Genomic DNA, 24986 nt, shown 5'->3' with positions numbered 1-24986 from the left:
AGAAAGGTGGCCCAGCTGAACGAGGCAGTGTCACTTTCAAGGCTGAAACTTCCAGTATGTGTGTTGAAGGGAGGCTGTATCTGAAAAATACTCATGAGATCCAAGTGTTATGAGAGACAGCAGCTGAAAGAACAAAATCTTGTGTGAGTGATGGAAGTGATGGATAGAGCCTTGTTAACTGTTTGCCTTTGCACAGGAGCTGTTTTTTCTAATAAGCAAGAGTTACAGCACGGCAGTCTCTTGATAACATGATGTAGCTTGACTCTGCCTTCAGTCATTTGCTGCAGACATGGTAAGGCTTCCAGCTGTTTCTGACATTGCTGTTCTTCCTAAAGCAGCCAACTACATCACAGAGGGCTGCATGAGGAAAAGCAGGCGGTACATCCCCCTACATTTAAAGAAAGCAAGGAAGAGTAAAATTAACCTTTCCTGTGGAACAATTGAGTTGATTGGGATACGTGGAGAAGCAGTCCTATCCTTAGATCGACATTAGGTTGTGTCAGTGCTGCATCTTCTAATTTAAGATTCTTACAGCTTTGCAGTTATTCACAGCAGAAAAAGATCACAGGAAGAAAAGAACGGGCCCACTGATTTCTTACTGTGCACGTATATACACTAATTTCCTGAACAATTCTGTAGCAAGTATGCTTAGAAAGGTACACAACAACATCAGAAAAACCCCAGAACGTTGCCCTGCAAATGGGCACTGCACATCTCAGATACTGCTGGAAAAAAAAGTCTGTGCAAATGTGTAGTCCTGTGTGCAGTGCTTTGCTGTGACAACGGCTGCCGCATCTCCAATTTCCTGTGCTGGAAACCACATACCTGGTGGAGGTGTCCTTCCCCTGCTGAGCTCTTTCTCTCAGAATAATACTAATCAGTGTGTTTCTCATGCTGTTAGTCAGACTAACACTTAATATTTTTGTGGGGTTGGAATGGAGGAAAATGCAGTTCTCTCACTCAGCCCAATGCACTGTTGCTCAGCACCTTGTGGAATCACTACGTGAGTGGAAATCAGGTCCTGTCTGTCCCTTTTGCAGTTATGTGTGACTGCTCTCAGTGCAGATGGCCTTTGCACCACAGAATGGTTTTTGGTGGTGATTGTTTGTTTTATCTTTCAGTCCCTGCTTGTGCTGTCAGCTTCTCCTGGAGTGTTTCATTTGGACTGGACTAGGAGAGGGCTGTAGCAGTTAGTATAGATGCAAGAGCTTTCAGACTCTCCCCAACAAAATCTACTGTTTGCAGAAAGCATTCTGTAGTAAATCATTTACCATACAGCACCTTCTGGTGGTCTGGGGAACAATTTTCAGGTTTGCTTTCTGCTAAGCCATAGAAGCCATAGCTTAGTTTTTCTGCTGTGTATCACCTCTGAACTCTCTTGATGCCTATTTTGTGAAGAGGAATTGGTCTCTTATCTTCCTGCAGACATGACTATACCACAAAATGCAGAAACACATTAGACATCATGGAGCTCCCCCAGACAATGAGGTACACCAAAGCTGATACAATGCAGTGCAACATCTGGGTATGCTATCTTGGTACCCACCAGCAGCACAGCTGTGGCTGTTTCTTTCAGCAAACCTCCAGGTACAGCAATCTGCTGGTACAGCTGTTCAGCAGAGGGAGTGCAGGCACCTTGATCTCTGTGCACTCTGTTTCATGACAAGTGTGTCCACTTCAGAGGTCCTAAGCCCAGTTTCTGCTTGCCTGCCTGTTTCAGAACGTATCATGGGTTACACTTTTCAGGCATACTCTGTTTGCAGCAGTGATGGTGCTCCCAGATGGCCTCCTTATCTCCAGAACTACTCTGTGTTTTGTGTAAAGGATCTGTAGGAAGAGGTCCTGTTTATTTGATCTTACTGGGTAACAAGACCCTTGTACCCTGTAGGCCTCTTAGGAAACCCATTTTCTCCAAAGATGTTTAAGTGCGACTTGCACAAGCCATTCCTCCCAGCCCTATGTACTCATAGGAATATAAGCTAGAATGAGACATGTATGTAAGTGTATAGAGGTGGCAAACCTCAGCCAGCTCATTGGCAAAGGGGTAGGGCAGCTGCACTCCTGAACGGGAGCAGAATCCTTTGCTTGTGTTTCCTGATCTGTTGTGTATCTCTGGGCTTCCCTCCATGCCATTTAATGCTCATTAATTACATCTTTAGACAGAAAGTGATGTTTTGATTTTTTTTTTTCTTTTTTTTTTTTTCCCTATTACAATTAAAAAAAGTAATCCCTGTTTGTATGCATCTTTCTGCACACCCACCCCAGCTAGGAATCTACTTAATCTACCTCATGCTGTTTCTGCCTGGAAGTTGTAAGCTCAGAAATGATCCCAGTAAGTTGTGCCACGTTCTGCTTGGGAAAGGAGCAGTGCCTACTGCCCTGGGTGTGGGCTGCTGGTGGGCAGTGTTCCTAGTGAAGTTTGGGGAACTTCTGCAAGCGCTGCAGTATGTTATTGAGGCCACAGAATCATTAGGGTTGGAAAGATCGCTAAGGTTGTTGAGTCCAGCTCTTAGCCCCTGCCTGTGACTGCTCTAGACCACATCCCTCAGTGTGGCTACTACTACTCTCAAACACCTGCAGGCATGGTGATCCCGCCACCTCTCTGGGCAGCCTGTCCCAGCACAGCACCCCTCTTACAGATTTTTTTTTCTAATATCCAATGTGAGCCTTCCCTGGCACAAACTGAGGCCATTCCCTCTCACCCTATCACTGTTACCTGGGAGAAGAGGCCAACCTCGCTTCACTACAACCTGCTTTCTGGTTGTCATGGAGCGCAATGAGCCTCCTCCAGACTCAACAACCCCAGTTCCCTCAGCTGCTCCCCATCAGACTTGTGCTCCAGACCCCTCACAGCTCTGCTGCTGTTCTCTGGACACACTCCAGGACCTCCATGTCTTCTGGTAGCGACGGGCTTAGAACTGAGCACAGCACTCGAGGTGCAGCCTCACCAGAGCTGAGTACGGAGGGACGGTCACCTCCCTGCTCCTGCTGGCTGCGCTATTGCTGATACAGGCCAGGATGCTGTTGGCCACCTGGGCACACTGCTGGCTCATAGTTAAGCACAGACCAACAGCCCCAGATCCCTTCTCTGAGGGCTGGTGCAGCTTGGGATGAGCTGGATGGAATTCAGACAGAAGGGGTTTGTTGGACAAGAGGCTCATCACACCTCTGTTGGTGGGCTGTGAATCACAGAGCCATAGAATCGTTAAAACTGAAAAAGATGCCTAGGATCTTCAAGTCCAACCACCAGCCCATCCCCACCATGCCCACTGACCACGTCCCTCAGTGCCACATGCACACGGTTCTGGAACACTTCCAGGGGCGGTGACTGCACCACCTCCGTGGGCAGCCCTTTCCAATGCAGCACCGCTCTTCCTGAACAGAAGCCCCACCTGACGAGGTGCCCCGAGGCGGCAGGACTGCTCCCGACGCGCGGAGCGGTGCCGGGTCCCGGCGCTGCGCCCCCACCTGCCACCTGCCCGCGGCTGCCGAGCACCTCCCGGAGCGGCGGCCGCACGATGGCGCCGCGGCGCAGTCCCGCCCCCGGGCCGCCCCTGCGCTCCGGCAGAGACTGCGGGATGGCGGCGGCGCGGGGCCGGGTGCTGTGCCTCTTCGACGTGGACGGGACGCTGACGCCGGCTCGGCAGGTAGCGCGGCCGGGCGGAGGGGGGCAGAAGGAAGGAGGAGCGGGGGGCTGCGTGCCGTGCTCGGCCCCTCTCATCCGTCCTCCCGCTCCCGCAGAAAATCGAACCGGAGGTGGACCGCTTCCTGCAGGAGCTGCGCGGCAGGGTGCAGATCGGCGTGGTTGGGGGCTCCGACTACTCCAAGATCGCCGAGCAGCTGGGAGAGGGCGACGAAGGTGCGCGGCGCGAACGGGGCGCGGGGAGACGCGGCGCCGGGAGGGCAGTCCCCCGCCCCGTTTTCCTTCCCGAGATCCGTGCCCGGTGCACGGCGAGTCCTAAGGTCTCCCTTCCGCCTCGTTAGCTCGGAGGGCTGAGTCAGCGGCGCTGTGTTTGCACGGGGGCTGCGTTAGGTAACCCATCCCCGCGCCGCCGAGCACCGCGGCGGGGATGGAGCGATGGGCGCGCGTGGCAGAGCGCATGACGTTCCGTGCGCTTATCTTGTCCGGGGCGGTGACACCGTCGGGTCGCTGCCCGTCTGCGTCAGCCGCCCACCTGCCCGCAGCAGATAGCGGCCCTCGGGCAGGGAGACGTGCGGCCTGCCGGGTGTCCCCATTGCACCTCTTGTCCTCGCTGATGACCCGAGCGGACTTTCGCCTCCTTCCTTTCAGTCGTCGATAAGTTTGACTACGTCTTCGCCGAGAATGGCACCGTGCAGTACAAGAATGGGCGGCTTGTGGCCAAGCAGGTGGGTCAGCACTGGGTGCAGGTGGCCCCAGCGTGCCCCATCCCTGGAGGTGTTCCCGGCCAGGTTGGATGGGGCCCTGGGCAGCCTGAGCTGATGGGTGGCAGCCCTGTCCACGACACAGGGTGGGACTGGATGGGCTTGGAGGTCCCCTCCAACCCAACCGCACTGTGTTTCTATGAGGATTGCTGCTCCACGGTCCCTTCACTGCTTCCTCCTCGACCCCTCTCCTCCCCTAGGCCATTCAGGATCACCTAGGAGAGGAGCTGCTGCAGGACCTCATCAATTTCTGCCTCAACTATATGGCCTTGCTGAAGCTGCCCAAGAAACGGTAAAGGACATAAAGCTGTTAGAGGTGTCTAGAGGAGGGCTACAAATGGAGAAGGGTCTGGAGGGCAAGGCGTATGAGGAGCAGCTGAGCTGGTTTGCTCAGTGAAGAGCAGAGGAGTTGAGGGGAGGCGTGATGGCGGCTGCAGCTCCTCACAGGGAGCGGAGGGGCAGTGCTGAGCTCTGCTCTGTGTGACAGCATGGGCTGTCCACAGAAGCTTTGAGAAATCCCACAGGCCTGAATCCACAGAGGCACTCAGGAGCTGGAACCTCACTGAGTTGAGCAACCAAGCAGCAGTCAAACAGCCCGGACAGCTCTGGGCCCAGCCCTTGGTTTTGAGGGCACGTTTGGCCAGACTGCTGTCTGAGATCAGCTGTGGTTGCACTGACCTCAGAAGGGCTGTTTTTCTCTCCCTGTCCTTGTAAAGGCCCCAGTAAACTTGTGCTCTTGCCCACATGCAGAGGAACCTTCATTGAGTTTCGCAATGGGATGCTGAACATCTCCCCCATTGGGAGGAGCTGCACACTGGAGGAGCGGATCGAATTCTCAGAGCTGGATAAGGTGCGTGGGTTGGGTTTGGGCTCACTGTTCCCTCTGCAGGTCTCGCTCTGTCACAGATCTTGAGTCTTGTCTGCTTCCCCCACTTCCCAAGGAGATAGGAGACCAGCTCCAAGCTATGCGTCTTAGCTTGGAGGTTCCAGGAGGTGATGGGTTGATGGTTGGACTTGATGACCTTAGATGTCCTTTCCAATCTTAATGAGTCTGTGATTCAAACCCTTTTCCTTTCTCCTCCATAGAAAGAGCGGATCCGGGAGAAGTTTGTGGCAGCCTTGCAGAGGGAGTTTGCTGGCAAAGGACTGCGTTTCTCTCGAGGTGAGCAGAGGGGGCTTTGCCATGGCCTCTTCATTGCATTCCCCTTAAAATCGTGTGATGGAGAATGGGAATGAGGCTGATCCCTGTGAGGATCCAGGATCCCAGAGGCTGTGCTCTCTGGTAAGACCCCAGAGACTGCTCAGCAAGCTGCAATTCCTGGAGAGCTGCCATGGGAGGAACATGCTTGCATTTGCAGCAAGTCAGTGGCAAGGTGGTGATGGCTCAGCGGTTGGATTAGATGATCTTAGAGGTCTTTTCCAACCTTAGTGAGAGTATGATTCCAGGAATAAACTGTGCCGTAGGTTTTTCCTCTGAGCATCAGCCAAGCCGACTGCTTTCTGTCCCATGACGCTACCAGTGCCTTATTCCTCATAGCTCTGCTAAGCCCACCCCTGTGCAGCAGCTCTGCTCTGGCTCAAGCACAGCAGCAGGGCTGCCAGCAGAGCTCTGGGCACATTCAGTCCTCTGCAGGGCTCCTCCAGGAATGCAGTGGTGTGAGAGGAAGGGGCCTCGTGTTCTCAGCTCAGAGTTTTGTTTGGAGGGCTGGCTGCTAGGGAAACATCCTTCTCCTTGGAAGAAGAGCTGGCACTGTGTGTCATGGGCTTTTGTAGGGCTGCTTCTGGGGCTAGAGGTGCTTTACAGACAAGGCAGGGAGCTAAGGAGGGGCTTCAGCAATCCTGGGAACCTGGCCAGCACTGGGGGAGAAATGAGGTTATCTAAGGGACAGGGCTGAAGCCAGAAAGAGACATTCTGCAGAGCTTTGTGTAACATAAGAAGGTGGAAATCTGGGCAGAGGGCAAAGGGGCAAGGACCCACGGAAATGGAGCTGGTGGGACAAGCTGGCTGTGAGAGCCTCATCCCAGGCTGTGGAAGGTGGGAAGCGATGGGAGACCTCACTGCAGCCCTGTGCTGTGCCCAGGCAAGGGGCAGTGCTTGGTGTCCTTGGTATCTTGCTTCTCCATACTCCGACTGGCTTCCTGCCCCTCCCAGCTGGCACCAGGAGCTCTTCTCACTGCCCAGCTCTCATGAAAGGGGAGAATATAATGCAGTGCAGCATTTTATTTCAGTTATTTCCAAAGCAGGAGAGTGTGACGTCCATGCAGGAGCCTGGGAGAGTTCTCAGTGCCAGTAGCTGACAACACGTGCTTTGTCCCCTGCTGCCCCGACACAGCACACACTGATACTATCTGCAAGGTGTAGCTCCAAATCTTAGCAGCACACGGATGTCTGGTGCTTCCCTACCAGCTCCCCCTGCAGCCTGCTGCTGCCAGCTTGCATGTGTGGCATGGAGTCCTGCTATTGTCACCCAGCCCTGCTGATTTCATTCAGCCTGTTGTCATAGAAACAGCATCTGCGACCTCCTAATATCACATGCCAGAGAGCCACTGGGCACAGCTGTATGGGGAGGGCTCCAGGTTGACCCCCAAGTCTGGGGCAGGGGGACATCTCACCACCTCAAGGCCGCTCTGCTAACACTCACCATTCTGCTGGCAGGTGGCATGATCAGCTTTGACGTCTTCCCAGAGGGCTGGGACAAGCGCTACTGCCTCAACGTGCTGGACGATGAGAGGTTTGACACCATCCACTTCTTTGGAAACGAGACCACCCCTGTGAGTACAACCTGCTCACCCCTCACATGGCTGCTTTCTCCTCACTCGGTGGTGCCTGTGGTGCTCCAGCGGCTACCACAACCCTTTAGTGGTGTGCAAGTGGGGGATGCTCTCCGTGTGTTTGCAGCAGCAAATGTAGGCTCCTTGCAGGATGCGGATTCTCCAAGGAGTCTCTGCTAATGCTTTCCCTGTTCTCTGCTCCCCTGCAGGGAGGGAATGATTATGAAATCTACGACGACCCCCGAACGGTGGGACACAGCGTCCAGTCCCCCCAGGACACGGTCCAGCGGTGCCGTGAAATCTTCTTTCCAGAGAGAGCAAATGAGTGCTGACTGTGAGGGCCCTGCAGCCCTCCTCCCTTCTCTCCCCCACAAGGAAAAGCACCTTCGTTTGAGGAATCTGCTCAGGGTAGACTGAAAAACACTTGCCGGTGCTGGTCAGGAGCTGTTGTGTGAGTCCAGGGGGTGTGCAGAAGGGGGCTGTTGGTCAGCCCTTTGGCACTCCCAGTTTGTCACAGCTGAGGTCTGTGGGACCAGGCAGTCCTTCCTCCAGCAGAACTTCTCTCTTGCCAGCTGGGGCCTCGGTGGGCAGCAATACATTCCTGCCTTCAGGACCCAAATGCCAGGGCCAAATTTAACCACGTCTGTCCATGTGCATGTCTGTCCATCCTTCCCTTGCTCCCTTCTCTGTTTAGCTGTGTTGCGCTTCCAACACCTCTGCACAAGGGAATTTGCCTCTCATGTTCCCCTCCCCCTTTGCCAGGGCGCTTCCCAGAAGCCTGCACGCAATTGCAGCATGGCCGAGGCACCTTTGGGTCCATCTGGCCCACCCCTACACCTGGAGCAGGGTGCCCAGGCCTACATCCGGGTGTATGGCATTTGGAGGTCTCCAAGGAGGAGACCCCACAGCCTGTCTTGGCAGACTTTGCCAGTGCTCAGTCTTCCCATCCATGTGTCCATCAGGTGTCACAGATATGTTACTAGAAAGCCTTACCTAAGGCATTGACAGCAGACTAAGTCACTATCCTTCCCAGTGCTCGGCTCTCCTGGTACATCCTGCTTCCTCCTGCTGTCCTCGCACTGTCATTGCCCATCGCTGTGGCCCCACCTTGGAGCTGGGGCTCAGAGAGAAGTTTCCCAAAGGCTGCCACCCTTTAATCACGGGACCAAAGCAGAAGCTGGTGCTTCCGTGCCTGGGGCAGCTTTTCACAGTCCCTGAGAGGACTTTGGTCCCGCTGCCTGGCCCTGCTCACGCTACAGTGGTGTGTGACCAGCTCTGGTGGGTGCTTTCTTCTCCGTGTGACGGTACCTCTTAAACACATCAGTCTGTAACGTGTCCAATTTGCATGAGTGCAGTGGCTTGGCATCCAGAAATCTCCAACAAATGCACAAATACCTCTCTACCCAGATAAAATCTCTGTGGCAGAGGGGGACATGTTGGAGAAGCCTGAATGCGGAGTGCCCTCTTCACGGGCTGCCATTTTGACCCTCCACTTCAACCCTCATGGAGGAACCTTGTGTTTTGTGGTTCTCCTCTTTCACTGAGGATCAGGCTGTGGTTTATTTTTCCTGTGAGTCTATTCCAAGTCAGCAGGATTTCTGTATTTTTTTGGTCGTGAGGCTGCAAGGCACCGTGGTGGCCCTGGGGGCTGAGGTGATCTGTTTGCTCCCTGTGCTGTCTGTAGGGCTGCCCGTGCTGTGAATGAGGGGACAAACCTGTCCTGCCGTAGCTCTGGCCGCAGTCTGGCTGGGTTCTCTGGAGTATCTCAGAGGCAGAGAGGCTTCCCTTTGCCTGCCCCATAGCACGGCCACGGGTTTCTCCCCATGGGTGTGTGAGTGAGTGGATGTGGTGGGGACCATATGGTGCTGTATCTGTGCGAGATGGGCAGCTCCTGTCTGACTGGTTCCAACTGTTAGATTAGAAATAAATTTAAAGAAATAAATATATAAATATATATGTATACAAATCCTATTAAAGCCACAGTGTGCAGTTGTCAGTGTGTGCAAGCTCTGCTCTGCCCTCAAGTGTTGGGTGCAGGCCCTGCAGGACCAGGGAATCAGAATCACAGAATGGTTGGGTCAGAAGGGACCTCAAAGCCCACCCAGTCCCCCCCCTTACTGTGGGCAGGGCTGTCACCCACCAGCTCAGGCTGTGCAGGGCCCCATCCAACCTGGCCTTGAGCCCCCAGGGATGGGGCACCCACAGTTCTCTGGGCAGCTGTGCCACTGCCTCACTGCCTTCTGAATAATTTATTTCTTCCTAACATCTGACCTAAATCTCCTGTCTTTTACTTTAAAGCCATTCCCTCCATCCTGTCACTATTAGATTGTGTAAAAACTTTATCCTTTGTATAAGCTCTGTTTAAGTACTGGAAGGCTGCAGTGAGGTCTCCCTGCAGCCTTCTCCAAGCTAAACAAGCCCAGCTCCTTCAGCCTGTCTTCATAGGAGGGGTGCTCCAGCCCTCTGAGCATCTTTGTGGTCCTCCTCTGGAACCTCTCCAGCAGTTCTGCTGAAGTTGAGGTGCAGTGCACAGCATTGGTGAGTGTCTGAGGCAAGCCTTGGGTTTCCTGGGTCCCCTGCAGGGTGCACTTACACACAAAAAGGCAGGATGGGCAGGGCTCGTGGGAAAGTCACTTTTAATGGTTTATTGCCAATGTTACAAAGGTTGACACAAGGTCAGACAGGCAGGAACCACACCAGAGTTGTAAAAACACCAACAATCCTAGGATTTTAGTTTATTTCCCCAAAAAATAGAAAAGAAAAAAGAAAAATCCAACAGTTTGTCTTGGCCAGGCTAACTGCCTGGGGCATGGCATGGGGCCATCCCTACGTCCACATCTCACAACTCCCAGGTTCCCCTTCCCGTTCCCAAGGCCGCAGGAGCCCACCTAGCCAAGCTATGGCAGAGAGGACTGAGAACTAATTTGTGCTTTATATACGAGACCCTGTCTACACCGAGGGGGCGGGAGGTGTCGGTGTGGAACATGAGCAGAGGGAGATCACCAAACCCTTCAGCCCCACGGTGACCTACGGACACACACACACAGGCACACACAGGACGGGGTTCCAAGGGGGGCTGGGGTGATGGGGGCAGAAGGGGCTGAGCTGTCCCCTCCCGGCACAGTGATTTGCCCATCTGGCCAGAGCAGGGCTGGGGAGGCGGGGACAAGCCCCCCACAAGCCCCAGGCTGCAGTGGGATGGGGGCAGGATCAGTCCTCCCGCTCCCCTTGGGCTCAAGGATGTGGGACTCAGTGCTACCCCAGGAGCTGGGGAGTCAGTGGGGAGGACACCGCTTTCCCCATCCCCCTCAAAGACAGGTACAAACACACACAAAAAGGAAACTGTAACCTTAGAAAAGACACCGAACGTGAACACCTGCGTGCTGAGGAGTGGCCCCAGCCTCTTCGCCAGCCCAGCCTTCCCCAAGCTCCCCGCGAGCGGCCATCAGGCCCCCCAGGCACCTAGGAGCCGATGATCTGCCCAGACCACGTCTCATGCTTCGTATGGGGCGCCAGGTTGGTGAGCACCACCTCCACTGCTTGGAACTTCTGGTTCTTGGGAGGGATGGGGCAGACCTTGTACGTCACCTCATCCCCCTCTACCGGGACGTACTCCCCCTCGATGCTGTGGGAGAGGAGAGGGGAGGCGATGGGGCCGTGGGGCCGAGAGATGGAGCCCCCCAGCACCATGGAAGGCACCCAGCACATGGGAGAAACCCACCTGCAGTGGGATCTTAGATATATGGAGATAGAGTATCAGCTATGGATGCACCATCACCCACGGACACAGCATCACCCCAGCCCCGGGTCACCGCCTATCCCCCATATACCCAGCGCTGTGTGGACTTACTCAGACACATGGACAAAAATGTCTTCTGTGCCATTCTCTGGAGTGATGAACCCATGGCCCTGTGAGCGGGAGAACTGCTTGCAGACACCCTTGTAGATGGGCCCGGCAGAAGCACGTGCCGTCCTGCACGAGGGAAGGGATGGAGAAGTCTGAACGTGCAGCCAGAGAGACATTTCCAGAATCCCCTGCGGACTGCTGGGTACTTACGCAGAGTAGGTCCTGGTCCTCTTAGTGGGCAGTGGGCTGGGCAGGTCCCGCAGTAGGAGGTTGCCCCGTTCCCAGACACGGCTGCCCTCGCGCTGGAAGGGGAAGGTGGGCCAGACTGGGGACTTGGGAGAGTGCAGAGGCGGCACGGCCGGCGGGGCGCCGGGCTCTGATGACATGGTGGGGTCGGCGGGGTGCTCCGTCTCGGGGCTGGGTGTGGGGAGCAGCAGGCAGGGGTCTGCTTCAGCAAGCTGCAGGGAGAATGGGGGAGTAGTTACAGGTCAGCTGAGGCCATCGACCTCAGGTTCTTGGTCGGCATCACACTGTTTGAGCCCTGAATTAAAGCCCTTGTGTTTTGGCCCCCAAAAGCAGAAAAACCCCAACGTTCAGCTGCAGGATGATTGGCGGGAGGATGGAGCTAGGTGTCACGTGCCAAAGAGCAGGAGATGGCATAGGCATGGGAAGGCCGTCCTAATTGGTGACATTTTTAGGGTTTTGTGTGTTTTTAAGCCTCCTGGCTCTGGAGCTGCTCAGAAACCCCACACCCTGTGGATTTCTTTCCCCCTCGGTGGCTGCATCTAACACAATGCACCTCCCTCAGCCCCCCACACCCATGTGGTGTATTTGGGATTGCATGCCAGGAAACCCAGAGAGCCTTTAATTTGCTTTCTGACTCACACTGAGAGGTGAGGGCCCTCGGGGAACGTGAAGAAAGGGGTCACCTCTGCTCCGAAATTAGCAAGCACCAAGGACATGGGAAAAGGTTTCTGGAGCAGACAGCACGGTGGGGAGGGAGCACGCCCATTCTCCTTGCCCACCGCCCATGGCCGTCTCAGCACCACGATCCCACACAGAAGCAGAAGCAGCAAGACAGGAGAATGCTTAGAGGCAAAACTGACATCAGAGAAGGGGCCCACAGGGCCCACATCCCTTGGGACACTGATTCCCACCTCTTCTGAGTCCCCGCAGCAAACAAAGGGAAGGGGAAAACCACAGAGGGGAGCTGCGGGTATGTCCTCCCTGCGCCCACCCCGCACTCAGCCACACTGTGGGGATGAAATCCGGGGCAGCTGAGGCTGCTGCAGGCTGGGGACCAGAGAACTCGCCGCTTCGGCACGGCCACGATTTCGCCTCCCTGTTTCTTTGAGAGAAGGCCTCCATGCAGAGCTGCCAGCGGGCGCGTGCACCAACCCCGCACCAATTAGGATAGACAGGCAGGAGACACGTCGGCTTTTATCTGCAGATCCAAGAGCCTCGCTCATCACGATGCAGCTCATCAAACAAAGTCGCTGTCTGCCCCACTCCTCATAAACACATACCCTCGGGTGGGTGCTGCTGTGACCCGGTTTAACTCCACAGCCCCACAGCGAGGCGGTGGCCCAGAAGCTCCGGCCGCTGTCACTCCCCGGTCGTTAGCAGCAGCAGCAGCACGAAGCCCTCACGCGTCACCCGCAATCCATATTTAATTGGTGTCATCTCCCTCAGCCCCCCGGCCCTCCCACACAGCTCCTCTTTGTGCTCCTTCCCCCCACTGGGATCCTTTTGCCTTCACCCAGCCCTGGGGTTCTGGGCCTCCCACCACTCCAGGGGGCTGCAACCCTGCGCCATCCCTTTGGGAATCGGAGCGTGGCCCGGGAGCTGGGTGTGAAATTGTGGGTTTCATCTTTTGGACCCAGAAAGGGGCTGTTGTAACAGGAGGGGGCAGCCGGGAAGCAAACGTTCAGCCGTCCTCTGTCCTTGCAGCCCCGGCGTCTCTCAGGTTTTCTAAATGCCGTCTCTGTCCAATGCTAATGAAAGCCCCATAGCCCCCCTCCCTCTTTTTTTTTGGTTACTAGATCATGCCATTAAGAGCTAAAGAAGAGTGGAACAATTTCCTCCACGTATCCTGCATGCTAAAAACCCCTTGGCTGAAATGAATCACTATACAAAAGATAAGCCAGCTTTCATTGGGAACACACACTTAAAGCTTCCCCTCCCCATCTAAGCCAATCACACTCACAACTCCAAGCATCTTTGCTGAGATCGTCTCGCCTACGATACAGCCTCGTTAGCGCTAAAATATGAATGTCACCTTTATGGATTGATTATAAAAAGCTCCCTCCGTCGGTACCGCTGGATTCTCAGGGAGGCCGTGGGGAGAGCTGCCACAAGCCAAAGGAAGCCAGAGGAGAAGCCATCATGGAGGCTTGGTTTACCTTTGGAGTATATATGCATAAAGCATCGCTGCCCGACAACCGGGTTTGGGGGATTTGCCCGGTTGAGGTTGGCTGTGATTTTAAATCAGAGTATTGTCGGCTCAAAGACCTCACGCAAATGTCCCCATCCACATCCTTTCATCCTTTCTCTCTCCTTTGTGATCTAACTTACTGTCTGCAGGAATGAATAGCACAGCCAGCCCCAAAGAAACATCCATTCAAGCTCCCACCTCTACCAGGACAGGTTTTCACCCGCTGCTTTCTCCTGCTATCGGTGATGGAGAGCTGGTGCCAGCTGAGCCCGGTTTGGCAGCACGATGTGCCCCCAGCAACAGTGGCCATGCAGCACTGCCTGCCCCGGAGGAGGCATTGTCTGGGAGCTGCTGGGGAATCAGGAGAGGAAAAGAGGAGGGATGCCACACTTCACCCTCACACTTCTCCCAAAATAAAAAGCAGCCCTGTAAGCAAACACCGTGCATGAAGCTGAACCTTTGGCTACAATAGCCGACGGCCGTCGTGCCTGCCCTTACCTCCTTAGCAATGAGGGGCTCCTTGGAGCTGCGGATCGCAGAGCATCAGCGCACGGTGGGGACGGGGAAGCGCTCCTTTGCTGCCCGGCGAGGAGCAGAGCTCTCGCATGTAGCCCGGCTCCGGGGGCTTTTCCGCTGCCGGCTGCCGGCTGCCTCCCGATGTCTCTGCGGTGCCTGATGTGTGTATGATGTGCAGCCTGCACACACGCATCCGCACGCCTTCCCTGACGTCAGGGCCAGGCCAGGGGGAGCAGGCAGGTGGGAGGGATCAGGCTGGTCATCGCAGTTTCGGGGGGGTGGAGGGGCTGCATCGTTCTGCTCGAGCACCGTGACGCATGCCCACGTCGGTGGCACGGCCTGACACGGCACGAGGCAGCCTTGCAGGCTGGGGGGACAAAGTGGTGGGGGACACGTGTACCCAGCGAGGGGTTCCAGCTTCTCCCCACATCTTCCCAAACCCTGCTGGTGTTCCTGCAGCTCTCCCCAGCTCCTGCTGCCTGCAGCCCCCTGGCACCCCGCAGTGCACGGTCACTCCATGGCACAATCAGGGGCTCGGGCTTGGGCAGCAAAGAGAGGGACACGAGCCCAACATGATTCCTCACATGGTGATGCCGCATCCCGTGCTGGCACAGGTCCTGCTTCTTCTCCCTGTATGGCATGTATGGTCAGGAGGGGAATTCTGCTTTTTGAGCATCACCTCCCTGGAGTTGCCATATGGCAGGTCCCCATCCCAAAAGATCCTTTCTTCCTCTTCTGCCCTGTGCCAATAGGACCGTGCTTGAGAGTTATCTCTGTGGGGAGAGGCAACATAATGAATCGGCCCCAGAGTTCCTCTCCTGGGGTCACGGTGTGATAGGAGCACTTGCTGCAATGAGGACAGGAATCAACTGTTCGTTGTGTCTGTTGGGGTGAGGAGCAATGGGGCTTGCAAGGAGCAAGACTGATGCTAGATATTAGGAAACACTAGAACAGATAGCTAATTACTCCAATGTTTTGCCTGGGTAAGCACCAGTCTCCATCACAGGAGATTTTTAAAAACATCATGGGCATGCATCCACTGGGGAGTTGGGTGATACTGGCCTCATTTTGCAGCAGGGGAATGGACCAGGCTGGCATGTTTGGGGTTCTGTCAGTGCCTATCTCCCTCTAGTTGTGGCTTTTCAAGTTTTCCGCAACAAACACGAGTCCCATTTGCCACCTACAGATGCCACAAGGCTCATCCACCCAGACAACCCTTCAGAAGCTTGCAAAAGAAGCAAAGGAGAAACGCAGCCACCTGTTCCAGTCTCTGGTCCAAGTTTCTCTTGAGCCAGCCCATCCTCTCCTGGTGACAGCTCACCCCCAGCAGCCCAGGAGGGCGAAGAAGCTGGAAGAATGCTGGGAATGTGCAGCATGGGCACACCCTCCACTTCCCCAGGTGTCCATTGAATTGTTGTACATTGAACATCATCAATAGCTGTTCTTCCTCACCAGGGTCAGCTGTGTGCCCAGCTGCAAGTGGTAAACAAGACAGAGCATCAGACTGACTCTCCTGTATAGTCAGTGGGGGCTCTGAAGGGAACTTGAGGTGCATTAGACAGGCAGACAGCTCTGGGCATGCGTTGCAGTGGAGAAGGCAGGGAGTCCAAAGCGTAGCAATGATAAAAGGAGAAGAAGGGAAGCTTTGATCAGAGTGGGAGTGGGGGTGCTAGAGATGCCTGTGGAGACAGAAGCAAAGACAGGAGTGTGGAGGACTTTGTACGTGAGAAGATACGTAAATCCTTTGGAGTCAATCAAAGCAGGGCTCAGCAACCTAGATGCAAATCATCCCTCACCTCCGCCTACAACATCCCTGAGCCAGTTTTCCCCAAAAGCCCTGGGAATGCGGAGGCAGAGGAGATCATAAGCAAAACAATTTGGGAGTTTCTTTCATTTTCCTGAGCCTTCACGTAACTTCAGATTGCATTTTCAAGTTTTCTGCAGTTGTGAGGATGAGACATGCCTAGGGTTTTCTCTGAGCAGCAGAAAAACAGCAGCAGAGAACCATGCCCCCATATGCTGGCAAAACCTCAATGCTCTCAACACTACTGAGAGACTCTGGAGACATCATGGTTACAAAAATGTGTGTACAGCCTCTGTGAACTTGTGGCTATTTCACATGCCAGAATTATAGGGACAAAAAGAAAGTGCTCAGCAAGATGGGGCTGTTCCCACAGTTTCCAACATCAGACTACTTTAGCTGCAGTGTGAAATATAGTGTGCTGCTGGGTGCTATCTACAGCAGGGTTGAGACAGCAACATTTTACAAGGCAAGATTTGGCTTTATATTTTTACATCAGAGACAAATCTTATGACCAGTGCTGATGGAAATACAGAATTCTTCCACAGAGAAAACCCAGTCAGCAGCAGTGCAACAGCCATCACCTCCCTGAAGCTCCAGGTGTGCACCATGCTGGAATCGGAGGGGTTATCTGCAGGAAAGCATTTCTGGCAGAATGTGACATTTCTGGTAGAAGCTGATGAACTGCTAGTGGGGCTGGTAGCCTGGTATCTCAAGGCAGTGCAGCTCATCTGACTCTGCCATTGCACTTCATAGAACACCAAGGAACCATCCATTAGACGTGGGCCAGAAAGAGAGGATGCCTTGCAGACCTCCTAGTCACATAGCTGGGGCTCAGGGCTGCGCAACAGGCTGAAGGAGATGTGTTTGTTTTGTTTTGGACACCCAGCAGCCCCCCATTGGGTCGTGATTGTTGGAAGCATGAAAAATGTTAGCTCAAGGGCAGGCAAGAAATGCAAATGTGGTATGACCATCCTAATCCATTTGTTCACCCAGTCTCCTATATTATTCCAGGTATTCACCCTGTATTGCTCCTACTTAACCTTCCAGCTCTTATGTACAAGAGTGTACATACACATCCAGAGTGATCACCTTGCTAGCATCAACACATGACCTAACTTCTGGTGTGATACCAAGGCTATTTCTTCCCCTGCTGTCAGAAGAGGGACATGCTGAAGAACTACAGCACCTTCTGAAAAGGCAGCTACAGTGACCTGCAAAACCTGCAGCTAAAGGTCAGTCCCAGCATCATCCAACCTGCATGGGGCCAGGTCAGAACAGCGAGGGATGCACTGAGCATGCCAGCAGAACTGTGTTTACCCTGATTAGCACAGCCACTGCCATGGAGAAGGGAAAGACTCTTTGTACAGCTCCTGAAGTAGGCTGAAGTGGATTTGGGGTGAGGTGTCTCAACAGTGGTGCATGCAGAGCTCATTGCTGACACTAACACTACTCCTCCCAGGGACCTGGGAAGGAAAACTGGATCCTCCATCACCTGCTATGCCAACACACTAAACATGTGCAGAATGGCCATTTAATCATCACAAAAAAAGACACCCTGGTGGAGCAGGAATAATTTCAGACAGATCAGAAACTCCTCAGCCACCACAGATCTCTTGTTAATGAGGCTGAGATGCGCTATTTGTGGCCTCGTTTTCCCCTTCCCGCTCCAAGACAGCTCAACATGTAACTTATTTCTCATCCCGAGCACTCATTACCGCCCGCTACACACTGCCACAGGGTGCGGGGGGTGACACCCGTCGTGTCGGCATCAAAGCCGCGGTGCTGACAGCACAGTTTTGCCTGTCAGCCGCAGACACGTGGGTTTTTCTCAGTCTTTTTTTGAGCACCCCGCAGCTCCTTCCATGTCTTGGGGCACGTCCCGGGCACGGGCACAACCCCTCGTTTCCCACAACCCCTATCACGAGACGGGCAGCTGCGGAAAATTTTTCACGGATTCACGTTTTATTTAAAGAAACTGAGCCCTCCAGGGAACGGAGCGCCTCAGTAGTACACAGCCCCTACCTCGCTCACAGGAAGACAAAATGGCCGCCCCCACCTGAGGCGGGCCTCAAGGCGGAGCCAGGGGCGGGGCCTCCGCACTGCACAGAGCCGTGCGGTAGGTCCGGACACACGTCAATCAGAATCCGTCTCCCCGCCCCCCGAAGGCGATTGGCTCCTACACCGGAAGTCGCCGTGAGGACGGGCAGCGCGCGGCGGCGTTCGGTGTGTCAGGTGGGTTTGAAGCGGTGCGGGGTTTTTGCTGCCTCTGTGGGCCTGCTGCTGTCTGCTCCAGGCTCACAGGTCAGGGGCCTGCTCTGGCGTGGCTTTTGGGTCATGGGGAGGCCGAGCGCTGCCTAACTGGTCTCTAACCACACTCGTCCCCTTACTTTGCCCCTCACAAGGCGCAGAGTGCTGCCCCTCCGCGCTTCGGGCAAGGCCTGGGCTGAATGCTTGTTACTAAAGCGGCTCAGCGCTGCTGTGCTCTCTCCCTGTCTCCCCAGAGCTCGCCATGTTTGTCCTGGTGGAGATGACTGACACGGTGAGGATTCCTCCCTGGCAGTTTGAGAGGAAACTGAATGAGTCCATTGCTGAGGAGCTAAACAAGAAATTGGCCAATAAGGTAATGTATAGAGTGGTGTAAGCGTCGTAGCATCATCATATAACAGAGCGTTTCTGTGTTTGTGCATAATGATACATGCATCAGAACAGCTTAGATATGAAGGCCAACCCCAAACAAAGAGAAAAAAAAAAAAAAAGAAGGAGCTGTGTACCATCCCATAGAGGTCTTGTGTTCGTGCTGTAGAGAAGGTGCTGAGGGGCATGGAAGGAGGGAGAGTCATTGCCATCTTCTGTGTGGGGCGGCAGTACAAAGTGCCATCTGAAAAAAACACATGCAAACCAGGCCAGTGTAAATACAACAAAAATACTGAAAGAGAAATGAAAGTGGTGATACCTGCCTTGCTTTGTGCTGAGTACAGTATGGTAGCACAGTCTTCCCCTTTAGTGTGGGGTACGTGAAAGTGTTGTATCACAGTGTCCCTGTGCAGCCCATGAGGCTGATGGGCACACGGCTTTCAGAGGGTGCAGAGCTCAGAGTGCAGCTTGGCAATGTGAAGGGGGCTCCGGAGAGCAGCCCAAAGTGATTGAGGAAGCAGATTACACAGGCAGGTTAGGAAAAGAAAACAACAATCTTGTATCCACTGACTTGTAGGCTGTGAAGTGGCAGGGAAACTGGGAGTTCTCCTTATCTCTGCCCACAGCTATTATAATCTCAGACAAAGACAAGCTTAGAAACTTCTGAGGATGCTGGCAGGAAGTGCATTTGGCCTTTGTACAAGATGTGGATCTGCTGAATTGATAGATGTTCTTTCACAACTTTACTATTGTGGCAGGTCAAATTTTTCATTATTGACAATTATCCCAATGATTTCTGTTTATAGCAGTGCTCCTTCTAGTGCCAGTAAGAACACAAACTCTCATAGCACTTGACGAAGACAGGGTTTCCTCTGAAACGCAGTGTGCTTAGTGCTGGAGGAGTGCACGCAAGCAGCTTCTCTCCCATCTTGCCACCTTCTGCTGCCTTCTTTCTAAAAGCTGTGCACTTTGTATAAATTTCAAGGGAGTTAACCTGGTAATTGATTTACAGCCTTTTTCTTTTTTGTTTTTTAATTTGAGCAGGTTGTATACAACGTTGGTCTCTGCATCTGTCTGTATGATATTACAAAACTGGAAGATTCATACATATTCCCTGGGGATGGTGCGTCGCATACCAAAGGTAGGTTCTGAGTTACGGCAGTTGCAGAAGGTTAGTGGTCTGCAAGTGTCAATTAAGTTCCCATTGTTAGATAAATGAAGTTTAAAAGGACTTGCTGAAGTTAGCAGCCTTCACCTTTCCCTTTAGAAGAGAGAGAGGATCATGGTAGAAGTCCCTTTGTATTGCACTTTTGTGGTTAGAAATACATTTTTAAGTAGGCAGTCCCATCTTCCTTCTCCAGCAGTCCATCTCTGCCCTACAGTTACAGCCATAGGTCTTGGATAAGGAAGGGGTTAATTTAACTTAGAAAGCTCAGAAATCTCCAAATAGAAAATAATTTATACTAATTGTTCTGCGTTTGTCCATTAGTATTATTTTTTTTCTTTTTGAAGCTAATTTTGCCTGCCTGGAATGTTGAAACGTTTCTAAATATAACATTCGCACAACAGTTGATGCTGTTTTCTTAGCTGGAAGCTTTGCAGCATCTGTCTTTGAGACTTAGACAGATCTGGTTCAGCATACACTTTAGGATTTTAGTTGACTTTTTGGGGGGGAGGAAATAAGAAATGATTCGTTACTTTTGAGCTTTGGCAAATCTGAGCAAAAGCTGTAAGTAAATACGCAAATGCTTGAGCAAATGAAGTAACCCTGTTAGAAAGGAACTGGATGACTACATGTGGCATCCCAGACATAATTTTTAATGCCAATAGAGCTTATTCCCTACAAATGAAAGCTTCTCTAATACTGAGGAGGATGGCAGGCTTTGCTGCTTGCTTTAGTCTCCATTTGCTTCCTTAAATTCAAACCTCCTTGAACTGAAACAAGAGAATATGTTCTCTGAGTTTGCAGAGAAACCTCCTGCTTTCAGAAGCTGGGATAGCACTTGCTAGCAGGCAGCAGGATTTATTACTCCCTCTCCAATCTAGTGCTTGGTTTATATGGAAAAGCAGCACTGGGAATGGACAGTTAAAATTATGTTAAACAGCTTTTAAGTGTTATCTTGCTGGGGTTGTCTTAGTATGGCTTCCTTATAATTATAAATGCAAAATCTTAGTTAGCAACATAGCTAGATTTTTTCATTTGGTTAAATAAGATTATGGCAGAGAATCTTACTTTGATAATATTGTTTACCATATAATTTCATTTGAAGAAAATAAATCATTGCTGTCAAAGATAAATGGAGCAGAAGTATGGCAGGAAAACAACGTTTCAGCTGACATTCTTGGTCTCCAAGGAATGCTTGTTTTTGTAACTGAAAGTGCTGATCAGCTGCTGCTATAACTCATATAAAACAGGAATCGTAAGTGATTCTTGTTTTCTTGAACTCACCAATATTCGTAAGGAAGCTGTAAAGCATGCAGGATGCAACATTTTAGAGGGCATATCGGATGTGGGATTTTGTTTTAGTGGCTGCCACCCTGTGGAAGGAGTATGATTCACTCACACGGACATAACCTTAAGGATGTGCTTTCTTTCAAGTGCATTTCCGCTACGTGGTCTTCCATCCCTTCCTGGACGAGATTCTGGTTGGAGAGATTAAAAGCTGCAGTCAGGATGGCGTTCATGGTAAACTGCATCTCCTAACATTAGGGACGCGAGAGCTGCGGTGCACTTGGGGATGCTGAGGTTTCAGGCACTGTCATGCTGTGTGCGAGCTGCTTGAAGGCTGGTACTGCCTCCAGCCCTGCTCCAGCCTGAGGCTGATTGGTAGCTTGAGCCTGGCAGCTTCCCCTGCACTTCATGGTTTTGTCTGCGCTCCCCTTTCCTTTTGTCACTCATGTGCATGCCCAAGAAGAATAGGCAAGCCCATCTGGAGTTAGACTGAATTTATTTTCTCGCTTCAATTGACAGAACTTCTGATGTTTTCTTTTAAGGTGGTAGTATCAGATTCTGTTGGTCTGATATATATTGCTATAGTTTCTTGAATATTTGCAATTAATTCCTGTATCTGAAGCCATGGCAGGGAAACATCTTTCATAAGAAAGATGATCGGCCACGTACTTCATGAAGTACATAGCTTATGGGTTGCCTTCTGGTATTGTAGGAGTATTCCATGCAGGCGAGCTCCTGGGGATCCCAGGGATATATTTGTTGCTGAATTTAGGCTCATAAAACTCAACATCATGGAATCTAGAGGGTGGGGATTGGTCTAACATGTTAAATAAAGAGCAGTGTACAGTTAGGTCTGTGATTTCTAAGCTTTTTCCTGTCGCAGACCTCTGTAGCATCTGACTCATTTATTGGAACGCTGACACTTCCAGTCCTGCTCCAAGCAGCCTTTTCCTTTCCCTGTGGCCACAAAGAGTGTGCCCTCTGTTGCTGTATGTACTTCAGCTGGGTGTTTGCTTTGCTGCCAACTGAAACAGAGCATTGTGACTCAAAGAATAATTCCTGCATAATCTCGGACATCCTTCCTGAAAGAGGAAGGAAAATGAATCCAGAATTGCACTTTAGGAATTGCTGTGGTACATCATTTGTGAAGAATGGTTTCAGTCTTAATCAAATTCTTTTCTCCGCAGTTTCTATTGGATTCTTTGATGATATTGTCATCCCACCAGAATCCCTGCAGCAGCCAGCAAAGTTGTATCCTTTGATCACCTTTGATAACTTTAGTACTTCATTTCAAAAGATTGTGCAGTGCTGGCCCTGCAGGCATTTACTGCTGCAACAATGAAGGTGCTCAGTGGCAGAAGCTAAGCTGTTGTGTCGGGCAAGTCTCACAGACTGTTATCACAGCTAGGCAGGCCTCACGCTTATTAGGTTTTGCAGGATCATTGTGCCAGCTGATGAAAATGAATAGCAATGTCCCTCAAACAGCCACACCATTAATCCCTGCCTCTAGACTTCGGTGCTGCTGGAGACAGAATGCGGGGTTTGCTACATGTGTAGATACACGGTGTGTCTAATGTCCTTACTTGTGGGAGCCTGAGGGGTTGCTTTGTTTTGGAGGTGGGGGGGGGGAGTAACAGCATACACCTGGAAGTAGGAAAATCAGAAACAAGGCCACGGGGCTGGAATGTGCACACAGTGATGTAGGACAGCATGTTGGAGTCTGAGAGATGATTGTGAAAAGGCTTTGAATCAGGAGGGTTCTTAGAACTGTAAGACAGTGATCTGCCAGGTGAAATGCCGTTTCCTTCCTTAGCCCTTGGTGTGGCCAGCGATGAAGCGGAGCAGGTGTGGGTTTGGGAATATGAGACAGAAGAAGGGGCCCACGACCTCTACATGGACATCGGGGAGGAGATCCGCTTCCGAGTTGTGGACGAAACTTTTGTTGACACATCACCAACAGGTCCAAGCTCTGCGGAGGCCTCCACGTCAAATGCCACAGAAGAAGTCCAGAAGAAAGAAGCACCCTACACTCTTGTGGTAACCATGTGCATAATTCCTGTGGTCTTGCAAAGCCTGTGGTTAATTTTGTTCTTAAAGTAGCATCCCTTTCCCAAGGAATTGGTTGCTTTAAGCTGAAACAAAGACAGTCACAAAATCAAAGGAGAGCAAAAGGGGAAGAATGAGAGAGTTCTTGTGGTTGCTCTGTGTTTGCTGTATTTTTGCTAGAACACATTTGTGGCTGGTGGAGTTCCCATCTGGCAGGCTGAATGAGAATAGACTGGAGATGCAAGACCTGCAGATAGGAATGAGCATACAAGAAATACAGAGCTGGGAAGAGCACACCAAGATTCATGCAACAGCACAGCGGTCTTTCCCATGCCGTGTTTTGGCACAAGACCTCTCTGAGTACAGTGCCATAGAAAGATGGATCCAAACCAATACGAGCACTTTTCTCACAGCAGGAGAAGGTTGGGGCAGTCGGCACAGTCAGGGATGGGGTGGGCAAGTGGCTGATTTTTCAAGTATTGAGGGTTTGGTGTAGTGCTGACAAGATCTGAAGAAGTTTGGGCTGGGATCCAGTAGGAAAAAGGGAATGCCTCATCTGTAACACAAGGGGAAGGGATTTTATATATTTTTTTAGCATTTACTCCCGTGTTCTCTATGCATTTTACAATCACACGCTCTCTTTTCTGTGTGAGCAGGGATCTATCAGTGAACCAGGCCTGGGACTCCTGTCATGGTGGACAAACAGCTAGCTGCAATCAGTGCCAGCTCCGCAGAGAGTCTTTCCAGTGGATGTTTGGGGGATTACGAGATCCTGCTGGTGCTCACTGCTTCTTTTGAAGCTGAATGAGAAATTAGACCTGCCATTCTCTGTTTCCCCTTCAGCTTCCAACCTGCCAGATCAAGACAGTTGCTTTCAAGAAATGTCTTCACTGATCTGTAGAAGTGAATTTACAGGGACAAAAAGCCTTGAGCCCAGCAGCAACAAACCCAGCTGGAGCTTTTGTCTCCTGCCCTGGAGGGAAAACTGGGGAGGTCTTCACTCGCCTGAATTAAGAAGGGAGTTGACTTCAAGTGCGTGAAAGTGGGAGAGAATGCCTGTCTAGATGTATTGTTTCCTTGGCCTGACAGCTTGATTTAAGAGGGGCAGAAAACTACTGTTTTGAGGGGAACTGGAGAAGAAACAGCAAAAAACTGGAGCTGAGAGGTGTGGTACTGAGATCTGGAAAATCCTTCTGCTGGGAGGGCAAGGGAAGCGGTGGTAGCATTCTGCTGAGAAGGGAAACTTAATGAGTGGATGAGAACAGCCAAAGAGAACTGGAACGAAAGTTGTTTACTCGCAAGTAATGGGCTCTGTGAAGATGACGGCCGTGGAAAAGGAAGGGCAGCTGATTGTGCTGAACAAAAATACTGCACTAGGTGGGCTGTATTTATTGAGAATGAGCTAAACTTTGCTGGAGCTTGACTGAAAATACATAATTAAGAACTGAAATGGACCTGTGTTTGAGCAAGTTAATTATGTTTGTGGGAGCGTGTTAATGCTAGAATTGGAATAAACAGTAAAAGCCACACAGCCTGCCTTCCTGTACAATTTCTAGAGAAATGATGAGCTTCCTGCCTCACAGGAAGAAAAAAACCTGCCTCCTGCAGTCTAGCTACTTGTATTTCAAGGCAGACAGTGTTGAGTGTCGAGACTAACGCTTTGCTCTGCTCTAACAGCCAATAGCAAACAATTGCCATCACCCTCTCTGACAGCAATGAAAGGAAAGAGGGGAACAAAAAGCAAGTAAAATCTATGCAGGGCAAAATGCCAAGAGAGTGATGTTGCACATAATTACAAAGGCTGCCACGTTTGGCAGGAAGGGGCTGTAATTCCCTGGGATAGTGGAGCTGCTAACCTCCAACTGTGAAAACAAAGCCTGAGTCACCAGCACCCTCCCTGCAGTGTAGTTATAGCCCCTTAATTCTGAACTGTATTCCTGGTGCATTGCTCTAATTAAAAGGGGGCCTAGAATTGTGTAGGTTCACATAGTAACTGAGGTCCATCTGCTCAGTCAGTCAGCTTACTGAATGCTGGCTGGGCAGCAGCGGTGCTCAGACAAGCAGCCTGCTAGACATG

General features: G+C 51.9%; 3 protein-coding genes across 3 annotated transcripts; 2 read left to right on the top strand and 1 right to left on the bottom strand.

Moving 5' to 3' along the window:
• Positions 1-3518: 3518 nt before the first annotated feature.
• PMM1 (phosphomannomutase 1) lies at positions 3519-7508 on the top strand (the record flags this gene model as incomplete). Its single annotated transcript, XM_079550504.1, has 8 exons — positions 3519-3647; positions 3742-3859; positions 4292-4368; positions 4605-4696; positions 5155-5254; positions 5491-5566; positions 7061-7176; positions 7386-7508. The coding sequence occupies 8 exons, from the start codon at positions 3519-3521 to the stop codon at positions 7506-7508; spliced, it is 831 nt and encodes a 276-aa protein (XP_079406630.1).
• A 3130-nt stretch (positions 7509-10638) lies between these two features.
• On the bottom strand, positions 10639-13444 carry CSDC2 (cold shock domain containing C2; the record flags this gene model as incomplete). The annotated part of the gene is given in 5 exon segments (XM_079540726.1): positions 10639-10801; positions 11027-11149; positions 11234-11481; positions 13302-13385; positions 13388-13444. Coding segments are annotated over 5 exon segments (675 nt in total).
• A 4842-nt stretch (positions 13445-18286) lies between these two features.
• Positions 18287-23619, top strand: POLR3H (RNA polymerase III subunit H; the record flags this gene model as incomplete). Its single annotated transcript, XM_079537189.1, has 6 exons — positions 18287-18397; positions 19456-19552; positions 21011-21097; positions 22051-22114; positions 22693-22900; positions 23566-23619. 6 exons carry the CDS (start codon positions 18287-18289, stop codon positions 23617-23619), a joined length of 621 nt encoding a protein of 206 aa, XP_079393315.1.
• Positions 23620-24986: the final 1367 nt, after the last annotated feature.

Source organism: Tetrao urogallus (genome assembly GCF_951394365.1).
Source record: "Tetrao urogallus genome assembly, chromosome: 1".
Classification (NCBI taxonomy): domain Eukaryota; kingdom Metazoa; phylum Chordata; class Aves; order Galliformes; family Phasianidae; genus Tetrao; species Tetrao urogallus.
Note: the sequence above shows the minus strand (reverse complement) of the source record. Positions and strands in the feature narration are given on the sequence as shown.